General features: G+C 42.6%; 1 protein-coding gene across 10 annotated transcripts in view; it reads right to left on the bottom strand.

Annotated features, from left to right (window-relative positions):
- ARHGAP32 (Rho GTPase activating protein 32) overlaps window positions 1-16539 on the bottom strand; it is a 291658-nt gene that overhangs the window by 10208 nt on the left and 264911 nt on the right. For all 10 annotated transcript variants that reach the window (XM_089652090.1, XM_089652091.1, XM_089652092.1 and 7 more), the window contains 3 exons: window positions 15251-15405; window positions 14904-14978; window positions 7601-8596 (listed from right to left, as the gene is read on the bottom strand). In XM_089652090.1, coding sequence (XP_089508216.1) covers window positions 7601-8596; window positions 14904-14978; window positions 15251-15405 — 1226 coding nt within the window. The remainder of the gene's footprint in view (window positions 1-7600; window positions 8597-14903; window positions 14979-15250; window positions 15406-16539) is intronic.

Genomic DNA, 16539 nt, shown 5'->3' with positions numbered 1-16539 from the left:
CATATGCAGCATAGATGGTGAAGCCTGGCAGAGTCTCCAAGATGTCCGGGATCAGCACATGTCGCGGCTACCGTCATCAAAATGCAACGTGTTTCTGAGCATGTGCAGGATGAGATGAGTCCAGGAGCGCTCTTTCATCAGGCTGCCTCAGCGGCTCTTCTGCACTCAACTTTCTTACCTGCCTGTCTCCTGCTGTACACTGAGCTGTGCATGCGCAACTCAGTGCATAAATTTGGTGATGCCAGGATGACTGAACTCCAGTGCATGCGTAAGAGTAATATCACTTTGCCCTGGCCAATTAAAACACCTGGCTGAAGATGACAGCACCCAGTGGGAAACTCCAGGACAACCAGTGCTGGAATTAACGGGAGTATAGTTCCGCTTTATATTTCAGAGACCTTCATTTATACTCCCACCAAACTGTCCAGGAAAAGGAACAGCTGGACAAAGAACATAGCTCTGACAGGTGGGGAGTGAAAGATCCTGTGTCCCTGTGATGCTGGGAATGCAGTCTTTCACTTCCCATAGTACCAGCATCACCAAGTGCACACAAATCAGATAGCTAGGCACACACTTAACCCTTTGATTGCCCTATATGTTAACCCTTCCCAACCCATATCATTATTGCAGTATTAAAAATACAGCATATTTTTAGCACTGATCACTGTATTAGCATCACTGGTTTTCACAAAGTGTCAGTGTAAAAATGTTCGCTGCAATATCGCAGTTCCGCTATAAGTTGCTGATCGCCACCATTACTAGTATTAAAAATAAAAAAAAATCCAGTATATATACTGCCAGTTGTAGACGCTATAACGTTTGCATAAACTAATCAATATACACTTACTGGGACTTTCTTTTTACCAAAATATGTAGCAAAATACATTTTGACCTAAATTTATGAAGAAATTAGATTTTTTACATTTTATTGGATATTTTTTATAGCAGAAATTTTTTTTTTCCCCCATTATAAACAAAAAAAGACCAACGCAGAGGTGATCAAATACCACCAAAAGAAAGCTCTATTTGTGGGAAAAAAAGGACAACATTTTTATTTATGTACAGCGTTGCCTGACCACACAATTGTCAGTTAATGTAAAGCAGCGCAGTATCACAAAAAATGGCCTGGTCAGGAAGGGGTGGAAATATTCCAGAGGTCAAGTGGTTAAAACCTTTTTTTCCCCTGAATGAAATATAAACCTGTTGATGTAACTGTTTCAAATAGTGTTAGAAGAATTCTATTCTGCTCTTAACATAACTCCAGCTCTGCCAAGGACTGCAATATTTTGCCTCTATGTAGAGTTGCAGTTGCCTTGGTGCTACAGATGTGATTGGCTATACCAGCAGCCATTTGACGGCTTAAAAGTAAGAACACAGGCAAATCACCTTGAATGTAGTATATACTACTACCCATGCACTGGAAGGCAGAATGGAAATGAAAACACTGCTTGAACATTGATATGTGTAATAATCCACCTCAAAACCAACGTGACACCCATTTTGCTATGTATGTCTCCTTTCTGCAATAAAATAAACTGACCTGCACCGTTCCAAAGATGTACAGTCAGGTCCATAAATATTGGGACATCAACACAATTCTAACATTTTTGGCACTATACACCACCACAATGGATTTGAAATGAAACAAACAAGATGTGCTTTAACTGCAGACTGTCAGCTTTAATTTGAGGGTATTTACATCCAAATCAGGTGAACGGTGTAGGAATTACAACAGTTTGCATATATGCCTCCCACTTGTTAAGGGACCAAAAGTAATGGGACAATTGGCTTCTCAGCTGTTCCATGGCCAGGTGTGTGTTATTCCCTCATTATCCCAATTAAAATGAGCAGATAAAAGGTCCAGAGTTAATTTCAAGTGTGATATTTGCATTTGGAATCTGTTGCTGTCAACTCTCAAGATGAGATCCAAAGAGCTGTCACTATCAGTGAAGCAAGCCATCATTAGGCTGAAAAAACAAAACAAACCCATCAGAGAGATAGCAAAAACATTAGGCGTGGCCAAAACAACTGTTTGGAACATTCTTAAAAAGAAGGAACGCATCGGTGAGCTCAGCAACACCAAAAGACCCGGAAGACCACGGAAAACAACTGTGATGGATGACCGAAGAATTCTTTCCCTGGTGAAGAAAACACCCTTCACAACAGTTGGTCAGATCAAGAACACTCTCCAGGAGGTAGGTGTATGTGTGTCAAAGTCAACAATCAAGAGAAGACTTCACCAGAGTGAATACAGAGGGTTCACCACAAGATGTAAACCATTGGTGAGCCGCAAAAACAGGAAGGCCAGATTAGAGTTTGCCAAACAACATCTAAAAAAGCCTTCACAGTTCTGGAACAACATCCTATGGACAGATGAGACCAAGATCAACTTGTACCAGAGTGATGGGAAGGGAAGAGTATGGAGAAGGAAAGGAACTGCTCATGATCCTAAGCATACCACCTCATCAGTGAAGCATGGTGGTGGTAGTGTCATGGCGTGGGCATGTATGGCTGCCAATGGAACTGGTTCTCTTGTATTTATTGATGATGTGACTGCTGACAAAAGCAGCAGGATGAATTCTGAAGTGTTTCGAGCAATATTATCTGCTCATATTCAGCCAAATGCTTCACAACTCATTGGATGCCGCTTCACAGTGCAGATGGACAATGACCCAAAGCATACTGCAAAAGCAACCAAAGAGTTTTTCAACGGAAAGAAGTGGAATGTTGTGCAATGGCCAAGTCAATCACCTGACCTGAATCCGATTGAGCATGCATTTCACTTGCTGAAGACAAAACTGAAGGTAAAATGCCCCAAGAACAAGCAGGAACTGAAGACAGTTGCAGTAGAGGCCTGGCATCGCCAGGGATGAAACCCAGTGTCTGGTGATGTCTATGTGTTCCAGACTTCAGGCTGTAATTGACTGCAAAGGATTTGCAACCAAGTATTAAAAAGTGAAAGTTTGATTTATGATTATTTTGTCCCATTACTTTTGGTCCCTTAACAAGTGGGAGGCACATATGCAAACTGTTGTAATTCCTACACTGTTCACCTGATTTGGATTTAAATACCCTCAAATTAAAGCTGACAGTCTGCAGTTAAAGCACATCTTGTTCCTTTCATTTCAAATCCATTGTGGTGGTGTATAGAGCCAAAAATATTAGAATTGTGTCAATGTCCCAATATTTATGGACCTGACTGTATTCACAGAAAAGGATCACCCTTTTGAAAATATATATGCTGTAGAGATCCATCATCTGCAAAGTCCCTCGCTGGCATTTTTTGATTGGCTGGTGCAGAATACCAGTAAAGAAATTCATTCATCCCAGCACATGGGCCCCATGCTGAGAATGTACCACGAGATTCACAGGTCAGTGTACATTGCAAAGAAAACCGTGAACAGGAAGGTCAGTTTCTAGAGTGAGGTAAGGGGAAGCAGACGCCACTCAGAACCAGCCCCAGAAGACCGGTGTTTTGGGTGTTTGGAATGGCCTAAGCACCTCACCAGCCACACCCTCTGACACGTTTCACCCCGCCCATCAGAGGCCTCTGTGACCAAGCCCAGAGGGCATGGCTAGCGCGGTGCTTAGGCCATAGGTTACTGTGATGGCCAATCACAACAGTCACAATGCAGAGCCACTCTAATTGTTTCTGTCCATTTTGGCTATGATCTAATGACAGCACAACCACAAGCCCTGTGCACACAGCAGGCATATGCACCAATGGTGAACATTTTTAAAAGTCCATTCAGGATAACTGCGCCCTGACTGGTTGTTTAACCGCCTCCCACCCGCCATATAGTCCAAAGACAGACGCAAGGCAGTTCTCTCGTTCTGGGAGGACGTCATATGACGCCCTCCCATTTTCACCGCGCATGCGTGGCTCCAGGAGTGCACAGCGCGGCGATCGGCGGTGCGCTGTGTCCCTCGGACACAGCGGATCACCGATCCACGGAAAGAGACGAAGATGATCATGTGATCGCATGTAAACAGGGAAATGCCGGTTACGACATTTTACTCCTCACGAGCTGTCACGCTGACAGCTCGAGGAGAGCCAGTAATCGGCTTTCCGCGGAGGGGACATGTACACAGATCATCAGGGCACTGATGATCAGTGTGCCCTGATGATCAGTGTAGCCGCACAGTGCCACCTGCCAGTGTCCATCAGTGCCAGCTCTCAGTGCTCATCCATGCCACCTGCCAGTGCCCATCAATGCCACATATCAGTGCCTACCAGTGCACATCAATGCCACATATCAGTGCCCATCTGAGCTGCCTTTCAGTGTCACCCATCAGTGCCACCTATCAATGCCAATCAGTGCTACCTATCAGTGCTGCCAGTGTCACCTATCAGTGCCCGTCAGTGCTGCCTATCAGTGCCATATATCAGTGCTGCCTTTCAGTGCCCATCAGTGCCACCTACCAGTGCCTCATCAGTGCCCATCAGTGCCACCTATCAGTGTCCATCAGTGCAGCATATCAGTGCCCATCAGTGAAGGAGAAAAATCACTTATTTACAAAATTTTATAACAAAAACTAAGAAAAAAAAGCTTTTTTTTTTCAAAATTTTAGGTGGTTTTTGGTTTAAGAAAAAATAAAAAATTATTTTTAAAAAAGTTAAAAAAGTGATTAAATACCACCAAAATAAAGCTCTGTCACCAAAAAATTATAAAAATTTCATATGGGTATTGTTGCATGACCGCGCAATTGTCATTCAAAATGTGACAGCGCTGAAAGCTGGAAATTAGCTGGACAGGAAGGGGGTATAAGTGCCCGGTAGGCAAGTGGTTAAAGATATACTACAGTAGTGAAGCTGTTAACCACCACATTTTTTGCGATGCGGCACTGCATTATCTTAACTGACAATTGCGCGGTCATGCAACACCTCACATAAATTATCCTTATATCATTTTTTTTTCACCACAAATAGAGCTTTATTTTGGTGGTATTTGATCAGCTCTGGGTTTATTTTTTGTGCTCTAACTGAAAAAAGACGGAATTTTTAAAAAACTTTTTTACTTTCTGCTATAAGACATCCAGTAAAAAAAGTAAAAAATAAAAAATGTACTCATAAATTTAGGCTAAAATGTATTCTGCTACAGATTCTTGGTAAAAAAAAAATCTCAATAAGTGTATATTGATTGGTTTGCACAAAAGTTATAGCGTCTACAAATGGCGGTATATATACTGGAATGGTTTTTTTTATACTAGTAATGCTGGTGATCAGCAACTTATAGCGGGACTGTGCTATTGTGGTGGACAGTCTGACACTGACAATTTGTGTTAACCAGTGACACTAATACAGCGATCAGTGCTAAAAATATACACTGTTAATGTATTAATGACACTAACTGGGAAGAGGTTAAACCTCTAGGGCGATCAAATGGTTAATTGTGTGCCTAGCCAGTGTTTTCGTGTTTGCCTAGTAAAAACAGCACATAGTAATCTGCTAAAATGTATTCCCTGAATAAAATCTAGCAGATCGCTGTTGATATAACACAGCTCTGCCTTGTACATAGGGAAAGCTGTGTTATTTCAGTCTTCTTAGAGATCAATTATTGATTGGCTTCTGCTGTGTCCAATCTCAGCAGAAGCCGTGATCCAGCAGCAGGTTTGCGCCCCCGTGGTGGAAGTGCAAAATCATGTTTATATACATGATTTTGCACAGAAAGTCCGCCCTGTAACAGTAAATCTGCTATAGGGCGGACGGCAAGTGGTTAAAAGGCAAAGTGATGGAGGGTTGTTTACAAAAGGAACGGCAGTGGATAAAGCACCGCCAGGCAACAGTTGCACTCATTAATGTCGGAGAACTTAGCCATCCTAGAAGAGCTAGGTTCACAGACACTGTGTACAGTGCCAATCCATGTGGCTCTGTGCCTAAGATTACTGTGATTGGCCACCAATAGACAAATTACAGAGATCACATGATGCAAACCGCTTACAGCTGTGAGCCCTCCTCTTCCTCTTACAATGAAGGAAAAGCAACTAATGAATGAATCGGTCCTGAATACAGTACACCACTTCCTCCCTCTGTGTATGACTTGTATGTGATGTAACTAGTACGCCAATACCAAGTCCCATGTTTTAACCCCCTTGGATTGTAAGCTCCACGAGCCGGGCCCTCATATTCCTTCTGTACTGAAATGGATTTAAATTGTACTGTCTACCTTATATTGTAAAGCGCTGCGCAAACTGTTGGCGCTATATAAATCCTGTATAATAATAATACCAGCAGGTTTTTAATTTTCCAAAAATTGTGGCAAAAAAATTAAATCAACCTGGGGTGTTTACTTTTTTCAAAAGAGTTATTTTGGGGGTGTTTAAACCATTAATTATTTTAAGTTTTATTTTCATATTTTATTCTTATATTAGAACTTGCTTTCGGATGGTATTTATCAAAACAAACTATATAAAATTTGTTTAGGTACAGTGTTGTATGATAGCGTAATTGCCAGTCAGTATCACAGCACTGAAAAATGGCCAGGTCATGAAGGGTTAATACAGACTGTTACTGAAATGGCTACTTACAATTTCTAATTGCAAATGCTTTGCATTTCTGAATGTATGCAAAAGGTTCTCTGACTGGATGAGGTGAACAGCATGATCTCTCTACCTTGTCCAATCAGAGAACGCTTTGCATTCATTCACAGAATGCAAAGCATCCACTGAATTGCACCTGTGCTGAATGGCTGACCTCCTGTGTTCAGAATACATGAGGCCAGCTGCTCAACATAAGACCTGGGAAATGCAGATCACTGGAGTTCAGGGATTTCCAGCTAGCAAGGTATGGTTTATACATAGTTACTCTGGGCCACCTTAGATCACAGTAACTATGTATAAAATATCTACACATAGAATTCCTCTCTCACCCCTTCCCACCCAGCGTCCTTTTAATAAGGTCTGTACACCCAGAGGGGACAGGAAGGATCAGTGATCATATGGCCACTGTGATTGGCTCTAACAGTGGTCACATGAGACAATCCCACAGGCTATCGATCATTAGCAGAATAAGTGCGCTCTCAGCACAGAAACCAGTGACGCATATGTGCAGCGTGTGGATGTTAAAGCCCACCCTTTTTCACATGTTGCGCAGGCAACAATAGGTTAAAGAGTAAGAGGGAAGATTTTTATTTAACGCCTCACCATGCTCTCCTGCTGGCTATTTAGAGGGTTCTTTGATGTTGAAGGCATTTGCTGGTCTTCCCAGTCATGTGATTACTGATTTGTTGTCACAGTGATCAGTTGATTGGGAGCCCTTCCTATTATTTCCTCTTTGTAAACAGTGACCTGGAGCTGTCAGTGACATTGCTGGGGTTCTGAATGAGCACACTTCACAGAAAATGCTGGTGCTGGCTGTGCGCTTATATGGGGACAGCTAAAGTCTACCGCTCTGCTGTCACATATATATACACTAGCAGCAGCAGGTTTACGACCATTTGTGACTGGTTAAAAGCAATGGCATTACATTTGACAAGTTTTAGCATTTCCTTCATTGCCAGAGATTAGACACATGTACACACCAGCAGATGACAAATGTCTTGTTTCCAAAATAAAAGTTGTAGAAGTGAACCATCAGGTTTTTGAGTGGACTGCTACATACCTGGAGATGTAGGCACAGTGAGGATGGACTTGTTCTGCTCTAATCCTGACAATTCAGTTTCCCCTCTTTGAGATGATCCAGCTTTGTTACTGGAGTTGAATTCCTGGTTGCTGTTGTCAGTATATACTAGGTCCGTGCTACATATAACATGAGATGTGTCTGGTGAAATGTTCCCTGTGGTATCTTCTCTCTCAGCTCCACCACTGTTCCATTGAGAGATGAGTGTAGAGTCCAACGTCCATGGAGATTCTTGTGCTGCTGATATAGAGAGTTGGCCAAGTCCAAAGTCTCCTGACTTAGATACAGCAGCTTGCAGAGTCCCCAAATCTCTGATTACACTTTCCTTGTACCATATAGGAGACTGAGAAATTCCACTCGCAAACTGCATATTTCCAATCATTTCTGACACCCGGCTGGGCAGTGTAACTGTGACTGGGTCTGAAATGGTAAGGGGTGGAGATCGGACGGCTTTGCGACCCACCTTTGGGGACAGAGCCTGGACAACTTTCTCAGCAAAGGATGGGCCTTTTGGAATCTTCTCCGCACTGGGACTGCGATCAGGTGTTAGGAAGGGACTGATCAGCCTCTCCTGGAAAGGGGACATGGGCTCAGAGCTGTTGCCACTGGCAGGTGTTTGGGCTCCAATCTGAAATCTCTCTCTGCTGCTGCTTGGAGTGGTGTCAATATGGAACAGATTGTTACTATCCAGCCCATCACTGTCCAGCTTTGGTGGGCTGCACTGGAAGGACATTGGATCAAAATCTAAACTGGCCACACCAATATCAGGTGGACTCAGATCCTCATCATCATGAGAACGAGAACTTAACATAGCAGGTACGTGAATAAGTCCTTCATCACCATCGCTGTCCTGATCATGTGGTAGATTATCATAAGAATTACAGCGGTTACATCCATCGCGCAGATCCCCATTATAGGAAGCAGACAGGGCATCACTGCTGGAGCGTGGGCGCCTTGGTCGGAAAAGTTTTGACTCCACTGTAAATTACAGACAAGATTGTTAGCAGATCACAGTGTAATGTGGGACTTATTTATAAAGTACTGGAAATTATTCCATCTCAAATAATAACTACATCCAAATTGATGCAAAGCTAGGAGTTAGCGTAAATTTGAGTGTATAGTTAACAAGACATGTCCGGACTTATTAATCACATTTGAGCACATTCACATCTCATCATTGTATAAATCTGGGGTTAGCAACCTTTCCCATAATAAGTGTCAAATAACAAGCATTATATAGATGGCATGCCAGTGAACAAAAGCACAATGTAGTCTTTGTTTTCAGTTTTTGCTCTCATAAATGTACTTCTAGGCAAATTAAAATAAATACTTGTGATATAATATTGTAAAGCACTGAACAAACTGTTGGTGCTATATAAATCCTGTATAATAATAATAATAATAATAATAATATTAATATAATAATAATTATTTTCAAGTGGAAGAAAAGGCTAATACGAACTATTCTTAAAAATGTTCCCTGCCCCCTCTGCCTACCTATCCTGTATAAAAAAAAAAAGAATATTTGTACTTACCTAGTCCACTCTAGAACAATCTAGTGTTACTACAGATCTGGCTTCCCTGTGTCAATGAGTGGCTGCTGCAGGGGAGAGGAGGGAGCAACAACAGCTGGGTTATGAGAGTCTATAAGTGATGTCATGCCTCCAGGTATTTACAGCTGTTGTCAATCAGTCCCTTACACAGGGGAGCCAGAGGTGCAGGCTTACGTGACCAGACCAGAGTGGAATAAAATTAGGTAAAGTGCACAGATCTTTTTTTATACAGAGCATTCAGGACAGGTAGGAGCGAGGGAACATTTTAAGAACAATTGGTATTAGCTTTTAAGACCATGTAGCACAAATATGTGACATCCAGGAAGTGGGCTTTAATCCTGGGCGCTGCCTATATGTGTTCCTCTGTGTGGGAAGCGTGCTCAATTGCACGCTCCCAGCACCTAGATCCAGCCCTGCGTCTCATACTAACAATCAGGACTTGGAGAAACTGGATCCCAATCACATGATCACTGTGATAGGCTATCACAGTGATCATTCACTCTGTAGCCGGGTACCTGTGTTGTTTCCCTTCTGTGATGTGGAGAAATGACAGACTTCTTTTCTTTGGTAAGGAGGAAAACACATTGCTCAAAAAAATTAAAGGAACACTTTTTAATCAGAGTATAGTATCAAGTGAATTAAACTCCTGGGATATTGATCTGGTCAGTTAAGTAGTAAAGGGGGTTTTTAATCAGTTTCAGCTGCTTTGGTGTTTATTAACAACAGATGCACAAGCTGGGCAACAATGAGACGACCCCGAAAACGGTAATGGTTTACAGGTGGAGGCCACTGAAATTTTTTCCCTACTCCTCTTTTATGACTGTTTTTCACTAGTTTTGCATTTGGCTAGGGTCGGTGTCACTACTGGTAGTATGAGGTGATACCTGGACCCTACAGAGGTTGCACAGGCAGTCCAACTCCTCCAGGATGGCACATCAGTACATGCCATTGCCAGAAGGTTTGCTGTGTCTCCCAGCACAGTCTCAGGAGCATTGAGGAGATTCCAGGTGACAGACAGTTACTCTAGAGAACTGGACAGGGCCATAGAAGGTCCTTAACCCATCAAGCAAGACTGGTATCTGCTCCTTTGAGCAAGGAGGAATAGGATGAGCACTGCCAGAGCCCTACAAAATTACCTCCAGCAGGCCACTGGTGTGTAAGTCTCTGACTAAACAATCAGAAACAGACTTCATGAAGGTGGCCTGAGGGCCCAACGCCCTCTAGTGGGCCCTGTGCTCACTGCCTGGCAGCATAGAGCTCAATTGACATTTGCCATTGAACACCAGAATTGGCAGGTCCACCATTAGCTTTTCACAGATGAGAGCAGGTTCACCCTGAGCACATGTGACAGACGTGAAAGGGTCTGGAGAAGCCGTGGAGAACGTTATGCTGCCTGTAACATTGTACAGCATGACCATTTTGGTGGTGGGTCAGTGATGGTCTGGGGAGGCATATCCATGGAGGGAAGCACAGCCCCGTACAAGCTAGAAAATGGCATCCTGACTGCCATTAGGTATCGGGATGAAATCCTGAGCCCATTGTCAGACCCTATGCTGGTGCACCACAATGCCCGGCCTCATGTTGCGAGAGTATGCAGGCAGTTCCTGGAGGATGAAGGAATTGATACCATTGAATGGCCCCCACACTCGCCTGACCTAAATCCAATGGAACACCTCTGGGATATCATGTTTTGGTCCATCCGACACCGCCAGGTTGCACCTCAGACTGTCCAGGAGCTCAGTGATGCCCTGGTCCAGATCTGGGAGGAAATACCCCAGGACACCATCCGTCGTCTCATTAGGAGCATGCCCCGACATTGTCAGACATACATACAAGCACATGGGGGACATACAAACTACTGAGTACCATTCTGAGTTGCTGCAATGAAATTTTAGCAAATTGGACTAGCCTGCTGCATCATTTTTTAACTTTGATTTTCGGAGTGTCTTTGAATTCAGTCCTCTGTAGGTTGATAATTTTCATTTCCATCAAACGATGGGGCATCCTTACGTTCCTAACACATTACCCAGTCCATATCAGTATAGATATCCAGCATGATATTTTTCCCCATGGAGATCTGATGTGTTTTCAAAGTGTCTCTTTAATTTTTTTGAGCAGTGTATATAATGTATATTTTCCTCCTTGCTAGAGAAGTCTTCACAAAAAAATGTAACAAAAATGTAACTAGCGCAGGGGAAGTGTCAGTGTGTCTCAGTAATAGTAAAAAAAAAAAAAGTATTTTAGTTACTGTACCGTGCCTTGGAAAAAGTATTCATACCCCTTGAAAATTTTCCACATTTTGTCATGTTACAACCAAAAATGTAAATGTATTTTATTGGGATTTTATGTGATAGACCAACACAAAGTGGCACATAATTGTGAAGTGGAAGGAAAATGATAAATGGTTTTCAAAATTCTTTACAAATAAATATCTGAAAAGTGTGGCGTGCATTTGTATTCAGTCCCCTTTAATCTGATACTAAAATATAGTGGGACTAAAATCTAGTGGAACCAATTGACTTCAGAAGTCACCTAATTAGTAAATAGAGCCCACCTGTGTGTAATTTAATCTCAGTATAAATACAGCTGTTCTGTGTTTCCCTCAGAGATTTGTTAGAGAACATTAGTGAATAAATAGCATCATGAAGAGCAAGGAACATGCCAGACAGGTCAGGGATAAAATTGTGGAGAAGTTTAAAGCAGGGTTAGGTTATAAAAAAATATCCCAAGCTTTGAGCATCTCACGGAGCACTGTTCAATCCATCATCTGAAAATGTAAAGAGTATGGCACAACTGCAAACCTACCAAGAAATGTCCATTCACCTAAACTGACAGAAGAGCATTAATCAGAGCAGCAGCCAAGAGACCCATGGTAACTCTGGAGGAGCTGCAGAGATCCACAGATCAGGTAGGAGAATCTGTCCACAGGACAACTATTATTCGTGCACTCCACAAAAATGGCTTTCTTTCAACAATGGCTTTCTTCTTGCCACCCTTCCATAAAGGCAATAGGAAGTCCCATTTGTAGTTTTCGAGAACTCAAGTGGGGGACATTGCAAAAGTGTGGAAGAAGGTGCTCTGGTGAGCACTGGTGAGCAAAGCAAAATGCTATGAGTGGCAGAAAACGAACACTGCAGATCACCCTGAAAACACCATCCCCACCATGAAACATGGTGGTGGCAGCATCATGTTGTGGGGATGCTTTTCTTCAGCAGGGACAGGGAAGCTGGTCAGAGTTGATGGGAAGATGGATGGAGCCAAATATAGGGCAATCTTAGAGGAAAACCTGTTAGTCTGCAAAAGACTTGAAACTGGGACAGAGGTTCACCTTTTAGCAGGACAACGACCTTAAACATAAAGCCAGAGCTACAATGGAATGGTTTAGATCAAAGCATATTCATGTGTTAGAATGGTTCAGTCAAAGTTCAGACCTAAATCCAATTGAGAATCTGTGGCAAGACTTGAAAATTGCTGTTCACAGACGCTCTCCATTCAGTCTGACAGAGCTTGAGCTATTTTGCAAAGAAGAATGGGCAAAAATGTCTCTCTCTAGGTGTGCAAAGCTGGTAGAGACATCCCCAAAAAGACTTGCAGCTGTAATTGCAGCGAAAGATGGTTTTACAAAGTATTGACTCGGGGGGGTTGAATACAAATGCACGCTACACTTTTCAGATATTTATTTCTAAAAAATGCTGAAAACCATTTATCATTTTCCTTTCACTTCACAATTATGTGCCACTTAGTGTTGGTCTATCACATAAAATTTAAACAAAATACATTTACATTTTTGGTTTTTAACATGACAAAATGTGGAAAATTTCAAAGGGTATGAATACTTTTTCAAGGTACTGTAAGTGTGAGTGTATTTAGGCAGGACAAATTTGGAGAAAAGAAAAAAGGCAGCGCAGTAAAGTTCTGTAGACAAATCCTTTGGAGCAGTACAGTTAGTTGTGTATACAGGGATGATCCAACTCCAGTCCAAAGAAAAGATTAAAACCATTTTATTTAGTAAAATCAGAGATGGTAACAACACCTCAGTGCAATCAAGAGGATAAATGACAAGCACTAAGATGCATGCATGGAAGGTCCTGGTTCCACCAAGCCTTCACAGCACAGTGTATTACAGCTCCTGGCGTGCTTTTGTGTGCGCTTGTTTACAGAACTGCCTCTTTTCTTTTCTTTAAATTAGTCTTCCACACACTCCAGTGCATTGCTAGCAGCACAAAGTTTGTGTAATTGCACCTGAAGTGTTAGCACCCGGCACCCAAAAATAAAATGCATACTGTAGCAAACTTGCTCATCAGAGATGGATGCAGAGTCCCCCTTTTTATTAAAAGTAATCCTTTATTCTCCTTCCCCCTCCCTTCCTGTGAGGCACAGTGACAGATGTGTGTGTGTGTGTTAAAAGTCACGAGCAGGTAGAACCGCAGGGGGCCCAGAGCTACAAAGCCCCCCCATGAAGCCAGAGGCCTGTGCAAACCTGCGCCTCCTAACCAAGATAAGGTAGTTTGTCCCAGGACTTGAAAGAAATTGTAACCTCATAAAACCGACCAGAAGGTGACAGAATTAAATGAAAATTCCTCAAGTCAGTTTGTCCCCTATGTTTCATATCATGGATTATGAAGCTCTTGGTTTTAATTCAGAGTCCACCCGACATCCCTCCCTAAACAGAGATTGGCCAGTTACTCAGAGCCACCCTCCTTGCTGGGGGGACTTTACAAAACACAGGCTGTAGGCCTGAAGGTAAGCAAAACACATCTCCCAATTTTAACATCAATATACCACCCGGGAGATCAAAGACCCTTTCGCTCTGTAACTTGGATCTGCTACCTCAAGGCTTAACATGGCAAGTAACTTAACCTTTTAACTTCTCCCTGTTATCTCTTTGCTGTGCTGTTTTCTATGTGTATATATATATATCTTAGTTACATCTTCTTTGTAAATATTTTATTGCACCTGTTTGAATCTTTTAGTAATAAATCTTTCTTTCTGAAAGTGTTAAACTGTTTCTAAGCGCTTACTTGCAATTCACGAATTCCTGCCTTTGAAGAGACGCTACTGTTTGTTTTAATCTCTGTATAACGGGCCTGTGGACCGTGTTATACAGACCTTTATTTCAATCATTATAGTGTATATTTGATAAGGAGAGTTTCCCCTTTCTCTGTCCAAAAAGTGGTGGCAGTAGAGGGTTAGTTGCGTAATTAACCCAACCCAGTAACAATTGCTCAGACTGACGGCACATCGATCGGTTGATCATTAACTGGAAAATCGTTGTGCAGGGTGCAGCTGGGTGTGGTATTGTTACGCACGTCACACCGCGGTTTTAGATCGGCCAGTTCTTCGGTCACGAGTTTGGTGAGAAGGTCGAACGCTGTGATCGTAACGTATTGGTGGTCGCGGTCGTGTGCTCGTCGCATGTTGAGGGTGGCAATCGTGCGTCCGTGACACATACTACTATTTATGGGTCACTATTACAGACACAAGCACACTTGTGGTATCGCTGCTATCGTCAGGAGTAAATGAATTTATTTTGTAGGGTTTTTTTGTGGTGGGTCACGGTAATGGCATAAAATATACAGTTACATCTCTCTGTGGGATGACTGCTTCTGTTGGTCAGCACAAGCTTGTAATTTCCTCCTAGAGAAGCCATACATTACCCAATCCTCTAATCACAAAATAAATAAAGATTTCAACATACTATATGGCAAATAAAGCTGTAGCATCAGACTTACTGTCAGTGGCATGCAGAGAACTCAGCGACTCTTCGCTCTTAGCTGAACGCATGGTTCCTGTGTCACCTCTTCCTCCTACACAGACAAAAATTATTTCCAGCTGAATATCTGACCTGTGCCATCAAGCACATCAACCAAGTCAATCATACAGCAGATACACTGGGGTTCATGTACTAAAGCTGGTTCACTCAGAATCTTGTGCACTTCTGAATGGAAACCAATTAGCTTCCAGGTTTTATTGCTAAAGCTTAATTGAACAAGCTGACAGTAGAAGGTGACTGGCTACCATGTACAGGTGCACCAGATGCTGAGTGAACCAGCTTTAGTAAATCTCCCCCATGCCTCACCTGCCATGGCCATGGCCTTCATCTCAGTGGGTTCACTTGGATTGCGGGTCAATTTCCTCTTGGACATGGATGATGATGATGAGGACTTTCCCAAGTTAAAGAAGGAGCGCCAGCTGCCTACCGGGGACTTCTTCATCTTAGGTGGAGGTCTTTTCCTTAGAGGGTAAACATAAATCCATTATTTACAACACAGCAAGAGCACTGATCTGGAAATATAACTGGAGCCTCTCTATAGAATAAAATTAAAAATGTCCCCAACTTCTGCAGACACACTACCATGCTGTTGTCTGAAATGTATGGTGAATATAGATCTAACCATCAGAAATTGTTTAAAGCCTAACTCCATCTCCCCTTGCACTTAGTAGAGAAAATAGATTGGGCCATCTGACCCAAACTAATTATTCAAATTGCTGCAGCCACTGTCAGTGCTGTATAAACTATATATAGCATCTGCTACATACAATGTAAAGTATATAGCACTGTGTTCGAGCAAAGTGCAGTTTATACAGTGTTGACAGCAGCTACGGCAATTGGTAAAGGAAAGAGGTTGGTCCAGCTTGGCTCAATCTGACTATTTAAAGTGAAAAGGCTTGAATTTTTAATTGGTCACTCAACATCAGGATTTCACCACCAGGTAGTGCCGCATATGATGTTAAAGTGGTTGTAAAGGCAGAATGATTTTTATCTTTATGCATTCTATGCATGAAGGTAAAAAAAACACCTATGCATGAAGGTAAAAAACCTTCTGTGTGAAGCATACCCTCCCAGCCAGCCTAATACTCACCTGCGACCCATTGCAATCCAGCGATGTGCACGAGAGCCTCTGCTGTCCGGGGACTCTCCCTCCTAATTGGCTGAAACAGCAGTAGGAGCCATTGGCCAAGCTGCACCTCTGTGTGTGAATGAAAATGCACAATCCCAACACTGTAAGCATAGGTGGGTAGTGCACCGACCGTCGGCTGGAACAGAGCAGAGTCAATGGAGAGAAATGTCACCAGCACACCAAGGATCTCCAATGTGGGTTCGAAAATGCTTTAATGAAGGTTTACATAGTTACAGCAAGGCAACGTTTCGGAGTCACGCAGGACCCCTTCATCAGGCATGTGACAAATTGTGAATAAACTAAAGAACTATTGGTGGATGGCTCTTTAAATAGTTCTTTAGTGTGTTCACACATGTCACATGCCTGATGAAGGGGTGACTCCACAACGTTGCCTTGCTGTAACTATGTAAACCTTCATTAAAACCTTTTCAGACCCACATTGGAGATCCTTGGTGTGCCGGTGACA

This window comes from Staurois parvus, unplaced genomic scaffold (assembly GCF_062004578.1).
Source record: "Staurois parvus isolate SC_StPar_1 unplaced genomic scaffold, SC_StPar_1.0 ptg000671l, whole genome shotgun sequence".
Lineage (NCBI taxonomy): Eukaryota > Metazoa > Chordata > Amphibia > Anura > Ranidae > Staurois > Staurois parvus.
The sequence above is the reverse complement of the archived record's forward strand: the minus strand, read 5'-3'. Positions and strand labels throughout refer to the sequence as shown.